We start from the raw sequence: 21,340 nt of genomic DNA, 5'->3' as shown, positions 1-21,340 counted from the left end.
TGTGGTGAGATGCATTCTATTTCTAATTAAAGTAAAGCAACTTTCTAAATTTGCACCTGTATGTCTAAAGTAGCACTTGTAAATTTTATACAGACCTGAACAGCCTTTTCTCTCCCCCCCCCCCACCCCACAATGCATTTTGGATTTTTTGGCATTCCCAACAAATCTCCAACAACGCAACAACCACAACATAAGAGGAGTTTGCCGCAGCATCAGTGAAGGTCCTGAACCATATGACCAAAACAATTCTGCTACTTTTTTTTTTTAAAAAAAAGTCTAGAATACAAATGAATGAAAATGAAATGAGAACTGAAGGAATGATGATGCTGAACTTAACAAAAGAAAGGGGAGAAAACGTCTGAACTAGTAAAATTTTTAATTAACAGGGGTTTCTCTTGGCACAGTTTTGCTATTAAATAAATAAAGCATTTAGTCAAAACCATCTATATTAACTATACAAAATACTGAAAAGCAACCTTTTTTTTCCTTTTTCCTTTTTTACAAAAATGTTATGGAGGCTTAAGAGTTCTGTGAATAAAAAATAATCCAGAACATAAACTGTGCTACAAGACATGTTCAGTTATTCACAATTAATGCACATTGATACAAATGCAAGACAGTATTTAAATACTGTATGTTTCTACATAACTGATTTGTTTGTTTAAAAAAGCACATTGATGCCATGTTACTAAAGTTCATTTGCATTTCACAAAATCTCAGCAAGATATGGTTTGCATTTTGGAAAGTGTACAAAACATCTCAACCAGCCAACCCCCACATAAGACACCCTGTATTATTTCCTTCAGTATTCACCTTAGATTCATTGAAAGCTTATCTCTACAGAGATCAATGACAAAACACCCATTGATTGGAATAAAGATGAACCTTCTCCCCCTTCCTCTGTACCCGGGAGCCATTTTGCTGCCATCTTTTCTGACAGAAAAACTTACAGTGCCATTGGAAGCTTGCAGGTTCAATGTCCTGACTCAGTTGATCCAAAAGGAGGTAAGCTTAGTTCCCAGTTGGGTGGTAAAACCTGTGTCTGAACCAGCGGTGTCATGAGGATTGGTATTTGGGCCCCCCACTTTGCATGACCCTCAAATGCAGCACCCCCCTGGTAAGATCATTAAATCCAGTTTTAGAATTACCTAATTTACATCTGCTGGTCTGGGATGTACCACTTTAATCCACAGGTGGAGGCTCACATACAAAAATGTCCCTTTAGACACATGAACATATTAGCAGGTCAGGGAGACTGTGGGAAAGTCAACCAAAATGGTCAGGGGGTGGAGCAATTGCCCAACAGGGAAAAAGTATCAACTTGTAGGTGTTTTTACCTCCATTGTTAGAGGCAGCAATGCTTCTGAATACCAGTTGCTGGAAATCACTGTAAGGGTCCCACTTGTGAGTTTCCCACAGGCCACTGTGAGAACAGGATGCCGGACTAGATAAGCCATTGGCCTGATCCAGCAGGCTCTTGTTGGTTATGTTTTAGTTTAGCAGAAAGGTGACTAACAGTGTAAATTGAGGCTTTAAAATATTAATAATAATTTATTGATTTATGTTCTGCCCTTCCTCTTGAAGGAACCCACGGTGGCAAACACAGCAATGATAAAGCATTAAAAACATTTGGAAATTATTCTAGTTAAGGAATATATAGCAACCAGTGATCTCGGGGCTGTCAGGAACAGTGTCTGCTATCAAATGCCTGACTAAAAAGGAATGTTTTTAGATTTCTCCTGAAAGTCAGCAATGAGGGAGACAGATGCACGTCACTCAGGAGGGCATTCCACTGAAAAGGCCCTATCATGGAACCAGGAAGCCCACAGTGGTGACACCAATAACTCTATATAACCCCCAGGTAATAGGCCATTGAATATTAGTTTGGCGTTTGTAGCAATAGGGGTATTACTAGGATGGTTGTGTGTCCTCCTTTACAGAGAGCAGTTCTCCATTTGAAACGGTCACATATTTGAAGAGTTTTCTGGTCCAAGTCCTCCCAATATAATGCATTTTTGCCCGTAATTCTTATTAACACATATACACTTTATCCAAGCATGTGCATTTTTGTACACATTATGGGGGTGGAAAACTGCATTGCAAAATCAGAGGAGTGAGCATTTTGAAGGCTGTCTGCATTTCACTTTGCCTTTTAAATGTGAACCAAAACAAAATCTCTACCTCCATCCCTAGAGAGAATACAGATCACCTGGCCAGTCTTTCTACCATATCTTTTCTATTTGAATTTTTCAATATTCTGGACATGTGACACATACACATTTTGTGCAAATCTGCACCCTCATGTCATGAACAAGCAAGTCAACAGGGAGGAGGAAGAGGATCCTGGCGAGGAGGGGTGTCGCCGGGACTGGGACACACTGGAGCAAGCTGGGAATGGGGAAGGAGAAGATTGGTGTAGGAAGTACTCACAGGGTGATGGAAGATGATGAAGGGATGGGGGTCAGTGCACAGGAACCAGAACAGCAGGACTCATCAACAGATCCAGAGGGGCCCGTCTCCATGAACATGGTGGGCTTCAAAATGTAGGGAGCAGTGGGTGATGTGTTCCAGGAGGCTGAGACAGGCAAGGGCCGACAGCCCAGCTCCCTAGCTGGCCAGGTGAGGTTCACTAGCTTTAGATTTGTGATTCCTCAGCTGGAGTAGACTTGGAACAGGTGAGGGTCACATGGCTCATCAAGCCCAGATGCTGCAATCAGCAGCAAAGTGTAAAAGGGCAGCAGAACTGAGGTTCCTGCTCAACTACCCATGTTGATGGACCTTGACTTGGATGCTCCAGAATCTCTGTGGGACACTGGGCATGTGAAACTGGACTGGGGATTTGACATACAGACTTGCCACCAAGTAGGCTAGGGGTTTAGGACACCTCGTGATCTTTTTGTAATGTGGCTTTTCTTTCTAGATGGTGCATAGCTGCCCTGCTTGTGGGCTTGTGAGCTTATCAAAGGCAATTAGGGGAGGGGGGTGTCACAATGGGAAATGGAATGTAGGACTAGACTGGCCTTTGGTCTGATTCAGCAGGGCTCTTCTGGCACCTTACGGTTCCAGCATAGCCTTCTTTTCCCCAGCATGCTACCTGCCAAGGTTCAAGGTAATTTTTTTTCTCTTATGGAAGAGCTTTCAGGCATTTAAACCCCCAACTGGCAACCTAAAACAATGCACCTCAGAAGCAAGCTCACCACCACCAACAATGAGAACTAGGCAACTGTCCTGTGTGTTGGCTACTTTTGGTCAAGAGCAAATTTAACCATTCTCATCACGTCACTGCCATTTTGCACCTACACAAAACCAGCCTTGAGAGGCATTCTCCTAGCACAACCTTGAGTTGATTTCTATCCTTTACCCCTAACCACATACATATAATCCCCTATAAAATGATTTAAAAGGTGCTTATCCGGGGAAAAAAAACATCTTAAAGGTTAGATTAACACACCCCAAAACACACTGCCAATGCTTGGACTAACCCAGGCATCCCCAAACTGTGGCCCTCCAGATGTTTTGGCGTACAACTCCCATGATCCCTAGCTAACAGGACCAGTGGTCGGGGAAGATAGGAATTGTAGTCCAAAACATCTGGAGGGCTGAAGTTTGGGGATGCCTGGACTAACCCAACAAAAATCTTGTAGCCAACACATCCATGACTCTCTCCTGAACAAAATGGATTGCCGGGGGGGGGGGATTGGGAGGAGTGTTGCTTAAATGTAAAGGTAAAGGTACCCTTGGCCATTAAATCCAGCACTCTGACATGCTTTCAAACTGCTAGGTGGGCAGGAGCTGGGACCGAACAACGGGAGCTCACCCCGTCACAGGGATTTGAACCGCCGACCTTCTGATCGGCAAGCCCTAGGCTCTGTGGTTTAGATAGACCACGTCCCCTTAAAGACTCCTAAAACCATTGCTAATGTGATTTCTTTACCTCCTCCTGAGTCAAAGAGGGATATGTTGTTCTGCATTGTTGGAGTTGCCTGATTGTATGTGGAAAACATACAACAGATAGGAAGAAAACAGCAAAGGGAACGACAAACACCACTTTCTTAAGAACCTAAAGACATGGCATCTTTTCTCCAATGGAATGTGTTACACTCGTGGGGTTGCATGCAGTATAACAAAAATCACTTGGATACATCAGACTTTGTTTAACACTATCATATAAATAAGCTTATTCCTTCTACTAGGCATGTGATATGCCTTTTTTTCTTTTTTGTAGTCCATAATTATATATACATTGGAGGAAAGGAAGGGTTTGATAACACAAGCAGCAAAATAGACTAGAACAACTCAGTGGTTAAGTAAAGACTGTTCTAACCAACTTTCCCCTCCCCAGTTTTCTGTACAAAAAAATTCAGCATATAAATAATCTTTTTTTAAAAAAAAAACTTTAGAAATTCAAAGGATAAACCAAATGGGCTAGCTGTCACACAGATTAACACACTTTAAAAGATCTTGCCAGACATAACTGGACCAAATGTTGACAGAAGGAAAATAACACTCATTGAAAACATGGCTGGTTTTGTTTTAAAAGGAAGGGGAAAGCATTGCTTAGATTTTCTTTTTGAGACAAGAGTTGTAGAGCTAATGAACAAGTGTTAATTCTGATCACCAGCCACAACCAGGTCAGACTCTTCAATGTATTTGGCGTCACTGTGCACATCACGCTTCCTTCTTCAAAGAGAACAACCCATTTTGAACTGATCAAAATTTGAGCTGGCTCCCCAGTATTTTTTAAAATGGAAGAACATCTCACAATATTGTAAACAACAACAATTACAAATACTGAAAGAAGATAAAAGCAAAAGTAAATGCTTAAAAAAGATTCCACACTGTTTTGTTTGTGTGTGTGTGTGTGGTCAGAGACTTCCTTTTAACTTGCAAATGCAACAAAGGGGTCCTGGCTTACTAGCTTGTTGACTGGTAAAGGGGCCAAGGACTGTGGCCAGAGGGGAAGTGCATCCCTAGAACAACCCCTCCCCAAGATCTTTTTTTTAGTGATGGCCACCAACTTTGATGGCTTTCAAAGAGGATCAGAAAAATTCATGGAGGATAAGGTTCTCCATGGCTACTAGCCACAATGTACTATAATTTCTGCCTCCACTGTCAGAGGTGGTATGCCTCAGAGTGCTGTTGGGCTCTGGTCTTGCTTGCTGGCTTCCCACAGGAATCTAGGTGGCCACCGTGAGAACAAGTTGCTGTACTAGACAGGGCACTAGCCTGATCCAGCAGGCTCTTCTGTTCTTAGGATTTTAGAAAATCATAGAATTGGTAGAGTTGGAAGGTACCCTGAGGACTATTCCAACCCCCTGCAATGCAGGAATATGCAGCTGTCCCATATGGAGATCGAACTTGCAACATTTGCATTCTCAGCACCATGCTCTAACCAATTTGGCCCAGTATTCTCTAGTTGCTGGTCCCAAGCTAACCAACTCTTTGGTCATGCTTGCTCCAGGTTTACCTTTGACAGACAGTCATGACCTTTTAGATCAGGCATCCCCAAACTGCGGCCCTCCAGATGTTTTGGCCTACAACTCCCATGATCCCTAGCTAACAGGACTAGTGGTCAGGGATGATGGGAATTGTAGTCCAAAACATCTGGAGGGCCGAAGTTTGGGGATGTCTGTTTTAGATCATGACTTAACCTGCTTTATGGGATGGAGGTCATCTGATAGGAATGTGGAGGGGGAGAATAGAAGACAGATCATTTTTGTTTGTTTTTAAAGAAATGGGCAGAAGCAATAGATGCTGCAGAACCAAAAATCAAAAAGCAGCTGGGAGATTGGGGTGGGGTGAAGGAACACACATACTTGTATGTTCAAAGAGCATGTCCAAAGAGTCACTGCTTTAAGATTAAAATGCTTAAATTTTTTTCAAAAAAACAACCCACAGATTTGTATAAAACACAAAAAATGTACCTGAGAGTGTGTATATTCATTATATATTTATATTTATATTTATTTATATATATATTTATATATATTTGCCAATGTTTAACAGGTGAGAAAAGCAAGATTCTGTCCACAACTCTCTTTCTCTAAAAGAACAATGTTGGGAAATGAAGGAGCAGGAGAACCAAGCAAAAGAAGAAGAAATACACAACCTGCAACCTATTTAATGTGAGTGTATGTGTGCCCATACACTCCTAAAAAAATAGGAAAACTATAAGCTGAAAAGTGAAAGTTAGCAATGGCCCAGCTGAGTAACAATATTGCTGTCTTATATGCCTTTGTTGTCAAAATGGCACCCAAAGCAAATTTAGAGGAAGGCATCTGATATACAAAGTGGTGTGTGGGGTGGTGGTGGTGGTGAAATGGTGAAAGTAAGACCCTCAGGAGATTGGCTGAAGCCAGCAACAAACCAACTTGTGATGTCATCACAGGGTGACAACCAAGAAGGGATAAATGGGTGCAGTCTACCTGCGCCCCCTTGCCTCTGAGGCCTATTTCACTCTTCTGGTGCCAAGACCCCACTGATCCTATGAAGAGCCCCTATCCAGATTGCAATGGAACGCACTCCTTAACGATGGCTATCCAACACACAACAGCCGATAAGAAAGAGAAAATATATGTTTAAATACTACCCAATATATAAAGCAGACTGTAAAGGTGTCTGTTTAAAAAGAAAATGGTAGAAAAAAAGGGGGTGGGGAAATAAGTTGAAAAATGTAGCTCTGTTGACAAATATAGTTAGTTATTTCCACATAATTAATATTAAGATATAGCTTGTAAGGAGGTGAGGAGTAAAACATATACAGGCTACATGAATGCAATCGAATAAAAACAACCACCCCCCCAGCCCCACCCCGACATAGCATAATACAATCATTAAGAAGTTCTGAATTATACGAGAGGTAGCAGCTGTTTATATTCCCGGAGTCCAGAACCTTCGAACATTGCTCCCCTGATGATGGGCTTGTGTGCAATGAGGCAACGAATGGGACAAGCTGGGTGTCATAGCCATATTGTTTTGCAGCATCTCTTCCAGTTACCGCGGAGGAAGGGATCCTTGCCAGAAGTGCATTGACAACCTGCGTTCAAACACTGCTCGTGATGATAGATATGGCTGTTTGCTCTTGTGCACGGGTGTTCTTGTATAAGCCAAACTTTAAATCCACGAATTCATAAAGTAAGCTACACAGTCCCACATAATATAAATAGTGTTAGGTTATTATTATTATTATTAATCTTAATGTTTTCATATAACTCCTAAGATGGGTGCTAGCGGAATATTAATGGAGTAGCAACAAGGTTAATAAGAAGAACACTTTTCTTCCGGAGTGTGGCAGCTAAAAAGGCTTCCTTCATATCAGGATGGTTCACTAACGGACGGCAGCAGGGGGTCCATTTCATGTCTGGTAGAAGTGGTGATAGTGGTGGTGGTGCTCGTGGTGGTGGTGGTGCTCGTGTCTCTGAATCATCTGCCCCACTTGGCCTTCGTACAAGATGACAGCAGGCAGGTCTCTCACATGCTCTTTTTCGAAAACCGTCCCGGGGGGCTGGAAGGTTTTGCAGACTTGGTGAGTCTCTTTGGCCCTCTGCTTGTGTTTCTTGTAAGCCGGCTGAGGCTGCATGGGGAGGTAAGGGAGGTTTGGGCCCAGGCGCGTGGTGGGGGAAGCCATCGGAACGGAGGCCCCTTGGACGGGCTTACTCCTTACGGCCCTCCCTGCGTTGGCAGAAGAAGCATTTCTGCTCTGAGCTTTGGGAGACTTTGCAAAATGCCTGCTCGCATCTTGGCTCCGCAGCCTCTGCTGTATCTCTGCAAGCTTTGCGTAGGAGGCTTCCATCAAACTGATGTGGCCGGGGTCCGCTGCTGGAGATCTGCGCTGGTGGGCGTGGAAGATTTCTGGCTCATGGGAACGGGACCTCGTTTGGTTTGCGACTCGGGTGGGCGGGTCGTGTTTTTGAGCCGCTGGTGGGGATCCTGAGAAAGAAGAAGTGGAGCACCTGGTCATTTTAAGGCTCTAAGTACTGATATGTCAACAAAAGCAGGAAGCAGCTGAAGAAAAATAAACCAATGTACCAAACAGAGGATGAGCTAAATACAATAATAATAATAGCAATAATAGTAATAATAATAATAATAATAATAATATTTGTTTAAAAGCAGCTCTGTAGCAGCTGTATTAATAATCATTTTTACACTTGGTCAATAGAGTTGGAAATTTTAGTTTAGTTCTCACTGGGTTCCAGTTACTTGAGCACCTACAAGTCTAAACATCCAATTTTAACCATAATAAAAAGGACAGTTGGAATAGATGAGATCTAAATAATAATAATAATAATAATAATAATAATATAGTTGTTGTATTTATTTATATCCCACTTTTTCCCTGACAGGGACTCAATGCGGCTTACAGCTAAAATAGAAACAGCTAAAAAAGAAGGAAAAATCCAATAATAAATAAATAAATAAATAAATATTGAGTGTGTGTGTATGTGTGTGAGAGAGACAGAGAGAGAGAGAGGGAGAGCATGAGATATTAAACAAATAGATCACTACAATAGCTTCTTTAGGGAGCAACTAAATTATAGAAAATGCATAATATACCTGGCCCAAATTTTGACGTATAGTTTTCTATTCCTGCAAGATCCAAATAGTGGTTTCTCCTTTCAATGTTTTCATCAACACAATGACGATAGCATCCATTCTGTTCAGTTTTGGCTTCACCATGGTGGTACCTGTGAGAAGGAAGGGAAATTGCAATGCACATATTATTATATCCAAATCAGTGAGCATACACTGAAATGATAAGCTTTGTTTTGAAGTTACGAGATGGTCAGTGCTTCTGGGAGCAATGCTCCTACAAAATTCACCCTTGCTGGAATTCCTTGCAATGCCATATTCAATAGTAGCACACGTGTAATGTTGCTGGTGTCCCAGCACCCACAGGAACCTGGGAACAGACCTTGGAGGGTGGGGTCCCAGCTGCAGCAGCAGAGAGAGCGAGGCAGACCAATGCTTCAACACAATTTTAAGTATTTTATTGTTTTTAACAAGTTTGCTTTTATTACTTTGTATTTTACAATGGTGTTTTAAAACGTTATAAGATCCCTTCAATCCCAGCTTGGGAAAAAGGCAGGATATAAATACTTAAAATAATAATAGTTGGCCATGGGGTACCCCTTTCAATCCTAATGTATTTGGCAAAGGGAAGATTGCAGGTAAAAACTCCAGGAGATAAAGAACACACTCCTGATTGGAGGGGAAATAGTTTTAATAAAGCTGGATCAACTGCTGGCTGAATAAGTCCATCTCTCTTTCCTGTTCAAACACTACCATTTCATATATAGCAGAGCTATTTCCTGAGAATGAATTTCTGAAATACCAGCCATTTATGAGCCAAACAAGGAAAGGAGAAATGGGAGGAATCTTAGCTTTAACGACGATGAGGCCAAGAATGTGGCACAATAAAATGCACCATGTCCCAACAGAACGATGTCTACATATGTAAACAATTTATTTAAAAGAACAAAAACAGACAAGTCATTTTTTTCAACAAAAAAAAAAGACACAAAAAGCCTGACCCTTTCAAGGAGATTTGTGTAACTGCTAAAATGAAACAGAACAATCTCAGATATGCAGATGACACAACTTTGATGGCAGAAAGTGAGGAGGAATTAAAGAACCTTTTAATGAAGGTGAAAGAGGAGAGTGCAAAATATGGTCTGACGCTCAACATAAAAAAAAACCCAAGATCATGGCCACTGGTCCCATCACCTCCTGGCAAATAGAAGGGGAAGAAATGGAGGCAGTGAGAGGTTTTACTTTCTTGGGCTCCTTGATCACTGCAGATGGTGACAGCAGTCACGAAATTAAAAGTCGCCTGCTTCTTGGGAGAAAAGTGATGACAAACCTAGACAGCATCTTAAAAAGCAGAGACATCACCTTGCCAACAAAGGTCCGTATAGTTAAAACTATGGTTTTCCCAGTAGTGATGTATGGAAGTGAGAGCTGGACCATAAAGAAGGCTGATCGCCGAAAAATTGATGCTTTTGAATTATGGAGCTGGAGGAGACTCTTGAGAGTCCCATGGACTGCAAGAAGATCAAACCTATCCATTCTGAAGGAAATCAGCCCTGAGTGCTCAGTGGAAGGACAGATCCTGAAGCTGTGGCTACTTTGGCTACCTCATGAGAAGAAAAGACTCCCTGAGAAAGCAGAAAGATTGATGGCAAAAAGAGAAGGGGATGACAGAGGACGAGATGGTTGGACACTGTTCTCGAAGCTACCAACATGAGTTTGACCAAATTGTGGGAGGCAGTGGAAGACAGGAGTGCCTGGCGTGCTCTGGTCCATGGGGTCACGAAGAGTCGGACACGACTAAACAACAACAACAACAACAACAACAGAGATAACTTTCTTTGCACATACCCCTCTCAATAGCAAATTGGTAGCCACTGAATTTATTACGGTATTTTTACAGCCAAGATGTGGAAGAGGCATTTGTAGGATGTTTTCAAGTGTCATAATAAGAACCTGGCCACCTTGAGACTATGCTCTTTGACTTGTATAAAGGTAAAGGGACCCCTGACCATTAGGTCCAGTCATGACCGACTCTGGGGTTGTGGCGCTGGTCTCCCAGGTACTAATGTGACACACTCTAACCACTACAACACCCTGGTTCAAAGGGCAATAGCAGAAATAGAGAGAGGGTCTCAACAGTTGCCCATAACTGTTCAAAGTCACCAAAGCCCAATTCTGAGAATATCTGCAGACGCTGTTGTTGTTCTATAATCGTACATGTAAAAAAACAAAGAAGCAGGCAAAGAAGATGAAGGATTGTTTTAATCTGTTCTACAATGGTTTTTTTAGAAGGCAAGCGGGCATAACTCGGCACTTTCACTGTGCTGCATTTTAAATGTGTTGCTACCTGCACAGTGCCCCGAGGATAAGGTGGGATAGACATCAAAAATACATGAACAAAACTGATGAAAAGGCATGATATTGGGGCAAATCTTAGCCAAATGCTTCTCTTTGCTAATCTTTGCCAACAACATGACAAGATGCTTTTCAGGGAAACAAGGTCTCTTCCCAGACTGGCATCCAAAACAATATTGTGCATTCCTTCAGGAGATACAACTTCAAAAAATTCCTGTTTTATCTAATCTTTTCAAGGCTGCAAGTATACCTGCAGCTGTGCATGAAAGAGACCACTGTCTCTCTGCTTTGCTGGAAACTGATGCACCCTGAGTCACACCAGAAAAATAACACACACACACACACACACACACACACACACACACACACACACTCTTTTATTATTCTCTGAAGGGCATTTCTCAAAATTCTTTTTAAAGCACAGATCATCATTTTCCTTAAATGGTTCACAAGAAACCCTGCTTCCGATCTTCATACTGTACATTGTTGTTGCCTGCCAGCAGAAACTCATGCTGCTATAAATCTGTTGGCCTTTCAGGTTCCAAAGGGGTCTTTGTCAATTTTGCTGCAAAAGATCAACTTTATTGTGAAATGCAGTTGACAGGAGGTGAGAGGGCTCTGGTTTGGATCGGGACCTTAGCAGTGGGGGTGGGAGGGGGGGAGGTTAGCCCTTTCCTCCAGGCGGTTTTCCCAGTTGAAACTGCCCCGATGCATACAATTATGAGTCCTGTATGTAGCATGCAGGTAAGTTACATGTGTTTACTTGTGGCTGGCAAACATCTTAAGATGGGCAACGCCTACAAGAGAGCAGTGCAAGCAAAGAAAGATTGGTGGTGGCTTTAAAGAAACATAGGTATTTCCTTATCAATAAGCTTTCCATGAGTGAAGTGAGGATTTGGCAGCAACTGGCAATGCAGCCTCTGAAGCAAGGTCTGGAGAAAGCTGGACACATCATTACTGAAATGGAACATGCTGTTAAGCCTGTAATGCTTGGAAGTCTGTAACTACAAGGGCGCAGCCAATCAGATGGGGCCTTCTCACCAGATTATCTCCTGGCTGGGCGATGAATGAATCAGGTGGCAAGGCCCTGTTTGATAGGCTCCACCCATGTGGTTCCAAGATTCTATGCATCATCATGGCAACATAGGAGCAAGCTGACACAGCAGCGTTTGATGTAAGCCCAACATCTTTTTCTTTAGCAAAGAATCATATACCGCTTAATAAACAAAAACTTCTAAATGGTTTCAAAAAGAAAGAAAGAAAGAAAGAAAAGAAAACATACATATGAAGATCAAAACAACAAGGAGACATAGCATTTATCAAAATATAGATGAAACCAGCAGAGGTTTAAAAATCAAAAATGCATAATAAAATGACAGGTCTGAGTAGGCTTACCTAAAAAACAAAATTTAAATCCTAAGGGCTGACCTTAAAGATCCCTAATCATGAGACAAATGAAGACTTGCTCCAGCTCACCTGAGGGAGCCCCTCTGCTTCTTCTCACAACTCCTCAGTTCTTCATTGGCCTTGCTTTCCGTTCGGTGCCTCGAGCTCTGAAGATCTGCCCCCACAACACATACACAAAAACCATGTTCATTTTCCTATTGTTTTTATTTTAAACATTGTTTTCAGAATGAGCAAACAACAAACATCTCCCCTCACCAAGAGTGCTACGTCTTGCCATTTCTCTCTTATTATTGACATTCTTACATGGCTTAACAAATGGGGGCCATCTGCCATTGAAATAAACTGAGCAGGGGAACATCATCTCCTCCACGACCACACTTGGGAGGGAGTGGAAGATCCAGCATCCACAGAAGCATTCTCTAGTTGTGTGTTATGTGGAGGGGGAGAAATGTTTGGGGGTCAAAGGATAAAAGAGATTTAAAGGAGATTGGGGATCAGGATCCAAAAAAAGATTCTCCAGTTAAAAGGATCAGGCAGTAGGTGGTATGAAAAGCTGCCCATCAGAGATGGCAAAACTGGGTTAAATGGACAGACAACCAACTTGGTAAGTCAGTTTTATATGCGTCTGCGGAAAGAGTTTTCAAATATGTTATTGGAAATTCAGAATCAAACTCCTACCAGCATGGTTCAGTAAGATACTTTTCTTCTTCTGACTCCCATCTGGAGCTACGGTGAGCTTCACCCGCAAGGTTTTACTGGAGCTGGGAGAGTGGTTTACTGAAGCATCAACTACTTCATAGATGGTATGAAGCAAGCTGGTGATGTCCTAGAATCAAGGATGAAACAAGCAGAGGGAGACAAATCTGTTAAGAACAGAAATAAAGAATGAGGTGCTTTTTCCCCATTAAGAGAAAATCGCCTCTTACTTCATTCACATAAATTTTCTCTTGTTACTATTGACAATTCCACAGCAATGTGTTTACATTCTGTAACATCACAGCAGCTCATTCAATGGCAGAGTGTCTAGGAAAGAAGACGACAACCAGTTTTGACAATTACGTGCGTAAGATGTCTGTTTCAAATGCTGTTATTGAGCAATTTGGGGGTTTCTTTTTGTTATAGTTAGCAAAAGTTATGTCCAAACTGTTTTAACTTACACGATGGCTCTTCAATTAATGAACTGTATTAATGACACAAATATCAGCTTGCCTCCTCATTGACACCAACCATACCCATTCACTTATCAGTTCTTTGTGTCTCTTCTGTGTCCCTGGACTAATTCCAGGTACTTGGAGCAAATGAGATATCCTACTTTGTGCAAGTATTGGAGGGCCTGCCAGTTGAGAGCTTGCTTCAGTGCAAAGTCAGACTTTCACATGCTGACCCTGAAGCAACATCCATGCCAATTAAAAACCAAAAACCCATCTGGTTTTATCAGAGGAAGAAGTGAGACTGCAAGTGAGACTCCATAGGCTTGCGAGGTAACAATAATATCTTGGCTCCTCCCTCTCTGAACTCCCTCCATGGTCAGCCATTCCATCTGGCTCAATCTGAGGAAGGGGCAAGGCAGCAGGGAACAATCTATTGGCTCAGCTTTGAACAGCTACCTCCATTCGCAGCCTTTCCTCTGAGTGCAGTAGAATGAGAGAGGTGAGACATTCACCAGTGGCAACTAAGACAGGAGGGAACTACCACCTGGCTAATCCTCTCTTCCCCAAACCATGCAGCTGTTACAGTTCTTGAACTTCCTTATTTTTCAATCACTCCCCTTCCCTTCTTAGTTTCTGTCAAGTCTGTTAAACCCCAAGCAAATATTTTAAAACCATCATGTACATAAAAGTGCGCTGGCAAGAAGGCAGCGTGCAGATGCAGGAAGTAAATAAATAATCACATGAGCTCAAAGAAATGGAAAAGGTATGTAACAACAAGATATCCTCTTAACTTTTTCAGGAATGATCCTGCCAACGACATTCAACAAGGATCTAGTTGCCACTCAGAGATTCATCCCTTGATGAGGTGCCTGTATCAATCCATTGCAACTACCTTTTATTCGAGGTATTGTTATAGAAGGGAATTCCATGAGTACTAAATGTTACATCTGAATGAGCTCCCCAAAATGTGTGCGTTTATTTTCCCAAGAGAATCTGACAAGTTTTAGGAAAGAATGGTAACATTCTAGCTGTCCATTGCTTTGCCTGTAGTAGTTTAGGTACTTTTTTTTTTGCATGACATGCCAGAAGGCATTGACTCACCAGAGCAAATGGCTTAAAGGAGATAAGACCTTGAGCCTTCGAGCCCAGAAAGGCAGGTTAATTAAAAGCCAAAAAGGTTCAATCTCTACTGTGAGTTATAACTGAAGTTAACAGAATGACTCCATATATACACTGATTCTAACTTAATATATAGTATGCTCATGTCCATCTACCCCACAGAACTCTTCCTTCAGTCTCATCTCTGAACACACTGGGTGAGTTATGTCTCTGCTCACACGTACACGCACAAGCAAGCAATATCATTCAAAATCTTCTGGCAGCTTAGATCCATCCTTTTGACAACTTATCCAAAATGCCAAAGCTGTTTGGTAGGAGACAGATGGCCACCTGAGCATTCTCACCTATCAGAAACTCCATTAACAAACCCAGCACATCTAGAAACAAGGCTCCACAGATAAGAGGCAAACCCACTACAGTGCTTACAAGGAATTTCGTTGAGGAACAGTGACAGCACACACGGGCAACACACCTCTCTTTGAAACCCCAATCTGTTTTCTAACACATCAGGTCAAAAAGTTCAGCACTTCACACATGACTAAGCTGAGAAGGTTTGGATGGCTGCAAATTACTTTGCTGCTCTTCAGCCATAGGTAGTCTCCACTGCTGGAAGGTCCAACTCAATCAACAGTTGTCCTGCATTCTGATTGTGTCATTTTTTGCCTGGTCTTCTGTACCTCCAAGACACACATACACTCATCATGTAACCTGCTACGAAAGTGAAGTTCTCTGTAGAATGGGGATACCTCAGTGGTACAGCAACTGCCTTGCATGCAGAAGGTTTCAGGTTCAATCTTAAGTAGCTCCTGGTAGGGCAGGCAATTCCCCCTGACTGAAATGCCACTCCAAGTCAGTGTGGGCAATAGTAGACTATCATGGACCAACAGTCTGACTTGTTTCCAAACAACTGGCCATGCTGGCTGGGACAGATGGGAACCGAGAGTCCAACAACTGGATAATTGGTTCCACATCCCTGAGCAACCCATTAGTAAACTGAAAGACCACTGAAAAGGGAGAAAAACTCCTCACTAGGCTGAAGATCTACATCAAGGATGGGTGGCTTATGGCCCTCCAGGTGTTGTTGAACTATAACTCCCATCATTCCTGACCATCAGCCATGCTGACTGAAGCTGATAGGCATTGGAGCCCAGCAACTTAAGGGCCACAGGTTACTCATCCTTGACACGGACTGAATGTGTGAATTTGGCTTTCACTGGCCAAATTATTATGTACGTAGTCATGTGTCATAGGTGTGTTGCTGGCTACCCTCGAGCAACGACACTCCAAACCATCTTGTCTTTAAGACTTTTATTGTGGATATTATTTACAGTGCAAGAGCTTCATGAAAACATGTCTACTCAGTATCATCAGATTCTCGCAATGGCGCTTTTCAGCTCCTCCCCCAGCAGAGTAGTTTGGGGACCCCAAATCTCCGCCCCCTGCGTTTGCGAGCTGCTGATCGCCTCAGTTGCGGGGTGAATTTGAAAGGACGCCCCTCTGGTGTTTCCCCGCTAGAAACCTCTGCTGGCCCCTCCTCCCTTGCTGGTATCACGGGCTGTAGGCAGTGCTCCTGGATGCTGCCTGAGCCCTGCACCACTCTGCTCATTTCCTCCTTCCTGTCTCCTGCCCCTCCACTGATGTCAGAGCCGTTCGAAGAACTGGAGTTGATGAGGGGTGGCTGTTCCCTGTAAGCCCACCCCCTTACATCCTGGGTGGTGGGGTGGAATAGGATTGCACTGCTGCCCTGTTAAGAACATAAGAAGTGCCTGCTGGATCAGATCAGGCCAGTGGCCCACTTAGTCCAGCATTCTGTTCTCACAGGGGCCACCCAGATGCCTGTGGGAAGCCTGCAAGCAGGACCCAAGTACAAGAGTCCTTTCCCTTCCAGTTTCCAGCATCACTGGTGGCACTGTATATCCATCATGCCTGGTGGCCACTGATAGGTAGCCCTATCCTCCATGAACTTGTCCAATTCTTTTCCAAAGCCATCCAATGTGTTCACCATAATCATATTAAAAACCAACATGCTGAACCACAAAACCAGGATTCCACCTAAATTTGATGTCTCGGTCGCAAAATCTGGGTTTATATACTATACTATCAAACCTTTATTAGGCATTTTACAAATAGAATCGCAAGAAAAAGAATCACATACAAAAGTATTTAAAATGCATACAAAGAGGCAACAGTAAACTGCATATACTAATTGTATGTTTATATATATATATATATATATATCTGAGATTTCTTCCTATTAAACTACTCCTTGAGACACTGCTGCCAAAAACTCAGCTACTCCCGCAGTCACCTTACGGTCAATGTCAGACAGGCAGAATCCAACATTTCCACCATGCTGCGGTGTCAGAGCACCCAGAAGGGGGGACAACACACGTTCACGCAGCATGCTGTGGAGTGGACAATGAAAGAGAATATGCTCTACAGTATCCGGCACATTCAGAGAACATCTACAGTATCTCTTGTCTCTGGGAATGTTCTGATATCTACCCCTGACAAATGCCAAGGGAAAGACATTCAGTCGGGCTAGCATAAATGCCCTACGTTGGGCTGGGATTATTAGCTTTGTAATATAGTTGACCCTATTATCTAAGATATTTAAATCATAGAACATGGGGGAGCAAACTTTATTTGCAGCTGCCACAATGTTTTGTCTTTCAACATCCTTTAATCTGATTTGGACATTGTGGAAGATATATTGCTCACTTGAATTATACAGGGGCTCCAGCTCAATGCCTATGAATCTAATTTTGTTTTCTATGGATCTAATAAATCTGGGTTTATGCATGTGAGGTGTTTTCTTTCAACACATAAGTCCTGTAGAAACACATGAAATACTCACACTGGTGGTAGATGGGGTAGACTATGGTCTGCTGTTCCACACACACACACACCGTAATGCATAAGGAGGTACATTTGTTAGGAGTGGCCCATTGTAAAGATGTTGTGTGCAGTTCTCTGACCATAATTAGATTCACAAATGCTTCAGCCTAGTTTCAAGGTGAGAACGCATTAACTGCTGTGCATTTTTCACCTCATTATATTTTATGGAGAAAACCGCTCTCTGACCTAACTGCACAATGTTTACAAGGATTTGCTTAATCTTGCAACACATATAATAATTACGTTACACTCATGTAATTTTCACACCAAGGTCAGAGGTAGCTTAGAAATCCTGCCAACCTTGCTTAGCCCAAAAAAGCTACTCAAGACCATTAGGTCTACAATCTTATCCTTATTTACCTGGATGGAAGTCCTAATGAACTCAGTGAGGCTTACTTCTAAGTAACGGAATGCCCTCCCATCAGATGTCAAGGAGATTAAGAACTACACAACTTTTAGAAGACATCTGAAGGCAGCCCTATATCAGGAGGTTTTTAAAGTCTTGTCATTTTATTATGTTTTTATATTCTGCTGGAAGCAGCCCAGAGTGGCTGGGGAAGCCTAGCCAGATGGATGGGGTATAAATAATAAATTGTGATGATTATTAAACAGTTTTAAGAGTGGGCTAAGAGTAAATGTATTTTTCTTACAAAGCAATTCTACGTACTCAGAAGCATGTCCTATTGACTTCAATGGGACACACTCCCAAGTAAGTGCATACAGGATTGCAGTCTTAGGCAATCGTTCTGTGCCAGTGTACCAGTAGTAGTACCTCCAGCAAACATCTTTTAAAATCCATAGAAATAGCACCCTGAAATGCATTCTTTTAAGATAAATTGTGTACATATTAGGAGAAATGCACAAATGTGTACAAAGTTTTGTGCGGATCTTCTCCAATAAAAGAAGCTAAAACTGAAAAAAGGAGAAACCTGTTTATTTATTGTATTGTATTCATTGCATGTATATCCCGCCTTTTTCTCCAAGGAGCTCAAGCTGGTGCACGTGGTTCTCCCTCTCATTTAATCCCCACAACTCTGTGAGGTTGGTTACGCTGAGGGGCAGGTAATGCCCCAAAGTCACACAGTTAACCCTGGTCTCCCAGGTCCCAGTCTGACACTCCAGCAACCACAAACACAAAAATTAGAGAAACCAAGATTGACAGGCTCTTCCAGCCCTAACAGAATCTGGTTTAAAAGACCCAGTGTGGAATGGTGGTTAGCGTAAAAACGTTAGGCTCAAATCAATAACAACCCCACCTTTGGCAAATATTGGAACCAGGCCTAAGGTAGATCAGGAAGAAAGCAGTGAGGGGATGTGAGATAGGAAAAGATGGAAGGGGAGAGAGAGAGAGAGAGAGAGAGAGACCTGGTAAGTTGAAGCCTCAAGGCTGGCAAACTCTGTATGCTCTATTCCAAGTCTGAAGTCCAATTATTAACAACCATATGAAGCTAATTACAAGGCAGCTGTCAAGCTCCCTAAAAGCCTCTCGTGATATATAACGAGTTCATTTCTGCATGGCACAAGGAATGCTGGGAAGTAATATTAGCCAAGTTTTGTAGTTATATCCACATTACAGTGTGGAAAGTTATCTCCCTCTCACGCCAAAAAGACCATAAATGGCATTTTTCCCTTCTTCTCAGTCTTCTCACCCTGGACATTAATGACACTGTTTCAAGTACAGCGGCTGGATGCTAATTTTATAATTTGCCATCACATTAATTATGCTCCCAAGTACACGCCACAATCATTTCAAAAGAAGCCTGAAGATCTGAACTTGGAAGTGAAAAAGAAAAAAAATGAAGGGGGGGCGGGAGAGAGACCCAAAACACCACAAAAGAGGTATCTCAAGAAAACCATCAAAGCAGCATTACGTTTAGAAGGATCTTAAACAGAGGACTGCCGATCTCCAAAGAGTTTCCTTCTAAGATGGAGATTTGAGTACTTTTCATGGAGAATTTGTTATTACAAAAGCAAGCGCTTGGGTTAAAAGCAGAGGAGGCGGGGAGCGCACACACTTTCCCTTTAGGATTTTTGGGTCATTTGAGAGTACAGATGACATTTTGCCCCATGCATAACTTGTACTCTGTCTTATGTTCCAGTCAGTGATTTGGATACGCAAAGAGCCTCCCCACCCCACCCCCCCAAGGCTCTAAAGAAAGAGTGGCAATCAACAGTCCAGAATGCCTAACTCATTAAAAGAACACAGGGGAGCGCAAGGCCAATTGGGCCAGCCCCATTTCAACATGGGCAGCTGCCACACCCACCAGGTGTAGCTGCTATGCCCATGAAGTAATATGTCCCCTCCTTCTCCAGTTTGCTTGGCAGAAGTCTCTTTCTGCTTGTTTTTACTAGGCTGCCAAGAGGTTAGAAACCTTTGTTCTGCTTGTTCAGCATGGAAACACAGGCTGCATTATATTTTACTATCATCATCATCATCATCACAGGCTAGGAAATGTTGTTATCCATTAGGAGGAGCACAACGCCATGGTGTGTCTGCAGCAGCACAACCAGATGTCTTCATCTGCCCCAGCTAGAATGAAACACGACTTTCCCAAATTGGTCTCTATAGCCAAAGCAGGCGCTGCAACATTCCAATGGTTTGACTTCGCCCCCGAAGGCGCACTCTTCCATGGTCTCCCGAGACTGACAGATACCAACCAAATTTTGTCGGCTTATGTATCAGGCTAAAGCAAAGTGGGGAGAAGGCATGACGGAATTAAGAGCTGTGGCAATGTGAGCATGCCTGACGCTCTAATGCAAAATTCTGGAAAAAAGAAGATTTCCACCGTCACACTTTGTAATTTGGAACACCAAAATCCAAGGAGAAGCAGTGTTTTCCAACACAGTTCTACAGTCTGTGCCAGGGGTGGGAAATGAAGGACAGAGGAGTGTGTGCAGAAACTAGTCTAATGTACAAAAGCAAAATCTACTTTCATTGCTTTGCCCACTTTTGGCCCTACCCAAAACTGGTAGGTGGCTCCCGGAAAGTTGCCCAGATGGGGATGAAAAGAGTTGCACAGGCCTGATCTGTGCATAAGTTTCCTGAGGGGCTTGCATGCCCCAAGACACCCTACGCTGTCTTCATATGACTTATGGAAAGACACCAGCTATATTTTGCTGCTTTGCAATTAAATCTGATGGTGGGCAGCCTGAGATTTGACAGAGATGGCAGCCTGGACCTCTGTTCCATACCTATAAATATGGTTGACTGATGTCGTTAATCTCCCTGGAAATAATTTCAAAAGGGGCCCTTGCTATTTCAATAGCTCAGCTATAAAGGCAGGAGGGGAGCCAAAAGGAGCATATGTTTGCAAGGGTTTGTTTTGACACTCCGTTTAAAGTATCATTTGTTTGAGATTTTTATCCCTTCAAAAACAAGCCCCTTTAAAACGCCTTTGTTTTTAAATGGCTAATCCCCGGCATCAAAACGACGACATGCTTAACAAAACAAAATAGCGCAGGGTATTCGAAAAGCAGGAGATTTCAAAGCTGCTTCACGTAGAGGCGTGGCTGCGAAATCAAGCAACGACTGAACATATACAAATGGCCTGGCAGAGATCACGTAAAGCCACAGAGCCCTTGAAAGCATAACACTTTCCTCATGGGCCCAGCGCACGCATTCAGCAACCAGACATGGATTTACAGCAATGGGTGAAGCAAGCCTGCTGCTAAGGGCCCCAACTGCACTACACATTTTAGGTACTATTATACCACCTTAAACGGTCAACTAGAATTAAAATTTAAAAATAAAATAGCAATAAGCCAGCCCAAATAAGCAAAGGAGAACAAGAGAAGGGCAGACTAAAAATGAACTGGGCCGTAGGCCAGCTGGAAGTAGTGTTGAAACTGTTGAATGATTGTGTAAAAGTGTCATTATT

The 21,340-nt window shown here is 42.6% G+C and overlaps 1 protein-coding gene across 6 annotated transcripts in view; it reads right to left on the bottom strand.

Annotated features, from left to right (window-relative positions):
* Positions 1–359: 359 nt before the first annotated feature.
* NKD1 (NKD inhibitor of Wnt signaling pathway 1) overlaps positions 360–21,340 on the bottom strand; it is a 150,396-nt gene continuing 129,415 nt past the window's right edge. For all 6 annotated transcript variants that reach the window (XM_088671864.1, XM_088671865.1, XM_088671866.1 and 3 more), the window contains 4 exons: positions 12,973–13,120; positions 12,364–12,448; positions 8,557–8,687; positions 360–7,929 (listed from right to left, as the gene is read on the bottom strand). In XM_088671864.1, the coding sequence (XP_088527990.1) occupies positions 7,355–7,929; positions 8,557–8,687; positions 12,364–12,448; positions 12,973–13,120 (939 nt within the window). In that variant the 3' untranslated portion in view covers positions 360–7,354. The remainder of the gene's footprint in view (positions 7,930–8,556; positions 8,688–12,363; positions 12,449–12,972; positions 13,121–21,340) is intronic.

The sequence above is a fragment of the Zootoca vivipara genome, chromosome 6, assembly GCF_965207765.1.
Source record: "Zootoca vivipara chromosome 6, rZooViv2.hap1.1, whole genome shotgun sequence".
NCBI lineage: Eukaryota > Metazoa > Chordata > Lepidosauria > Squamata > Lacertidae > Zootoca > Zootoca vivipara.
The sequence above is the reverse complement of the archived record's forward strand: the minus strand, read 5'-3'. Positions and strand labels throughout refer to the sequence as shown.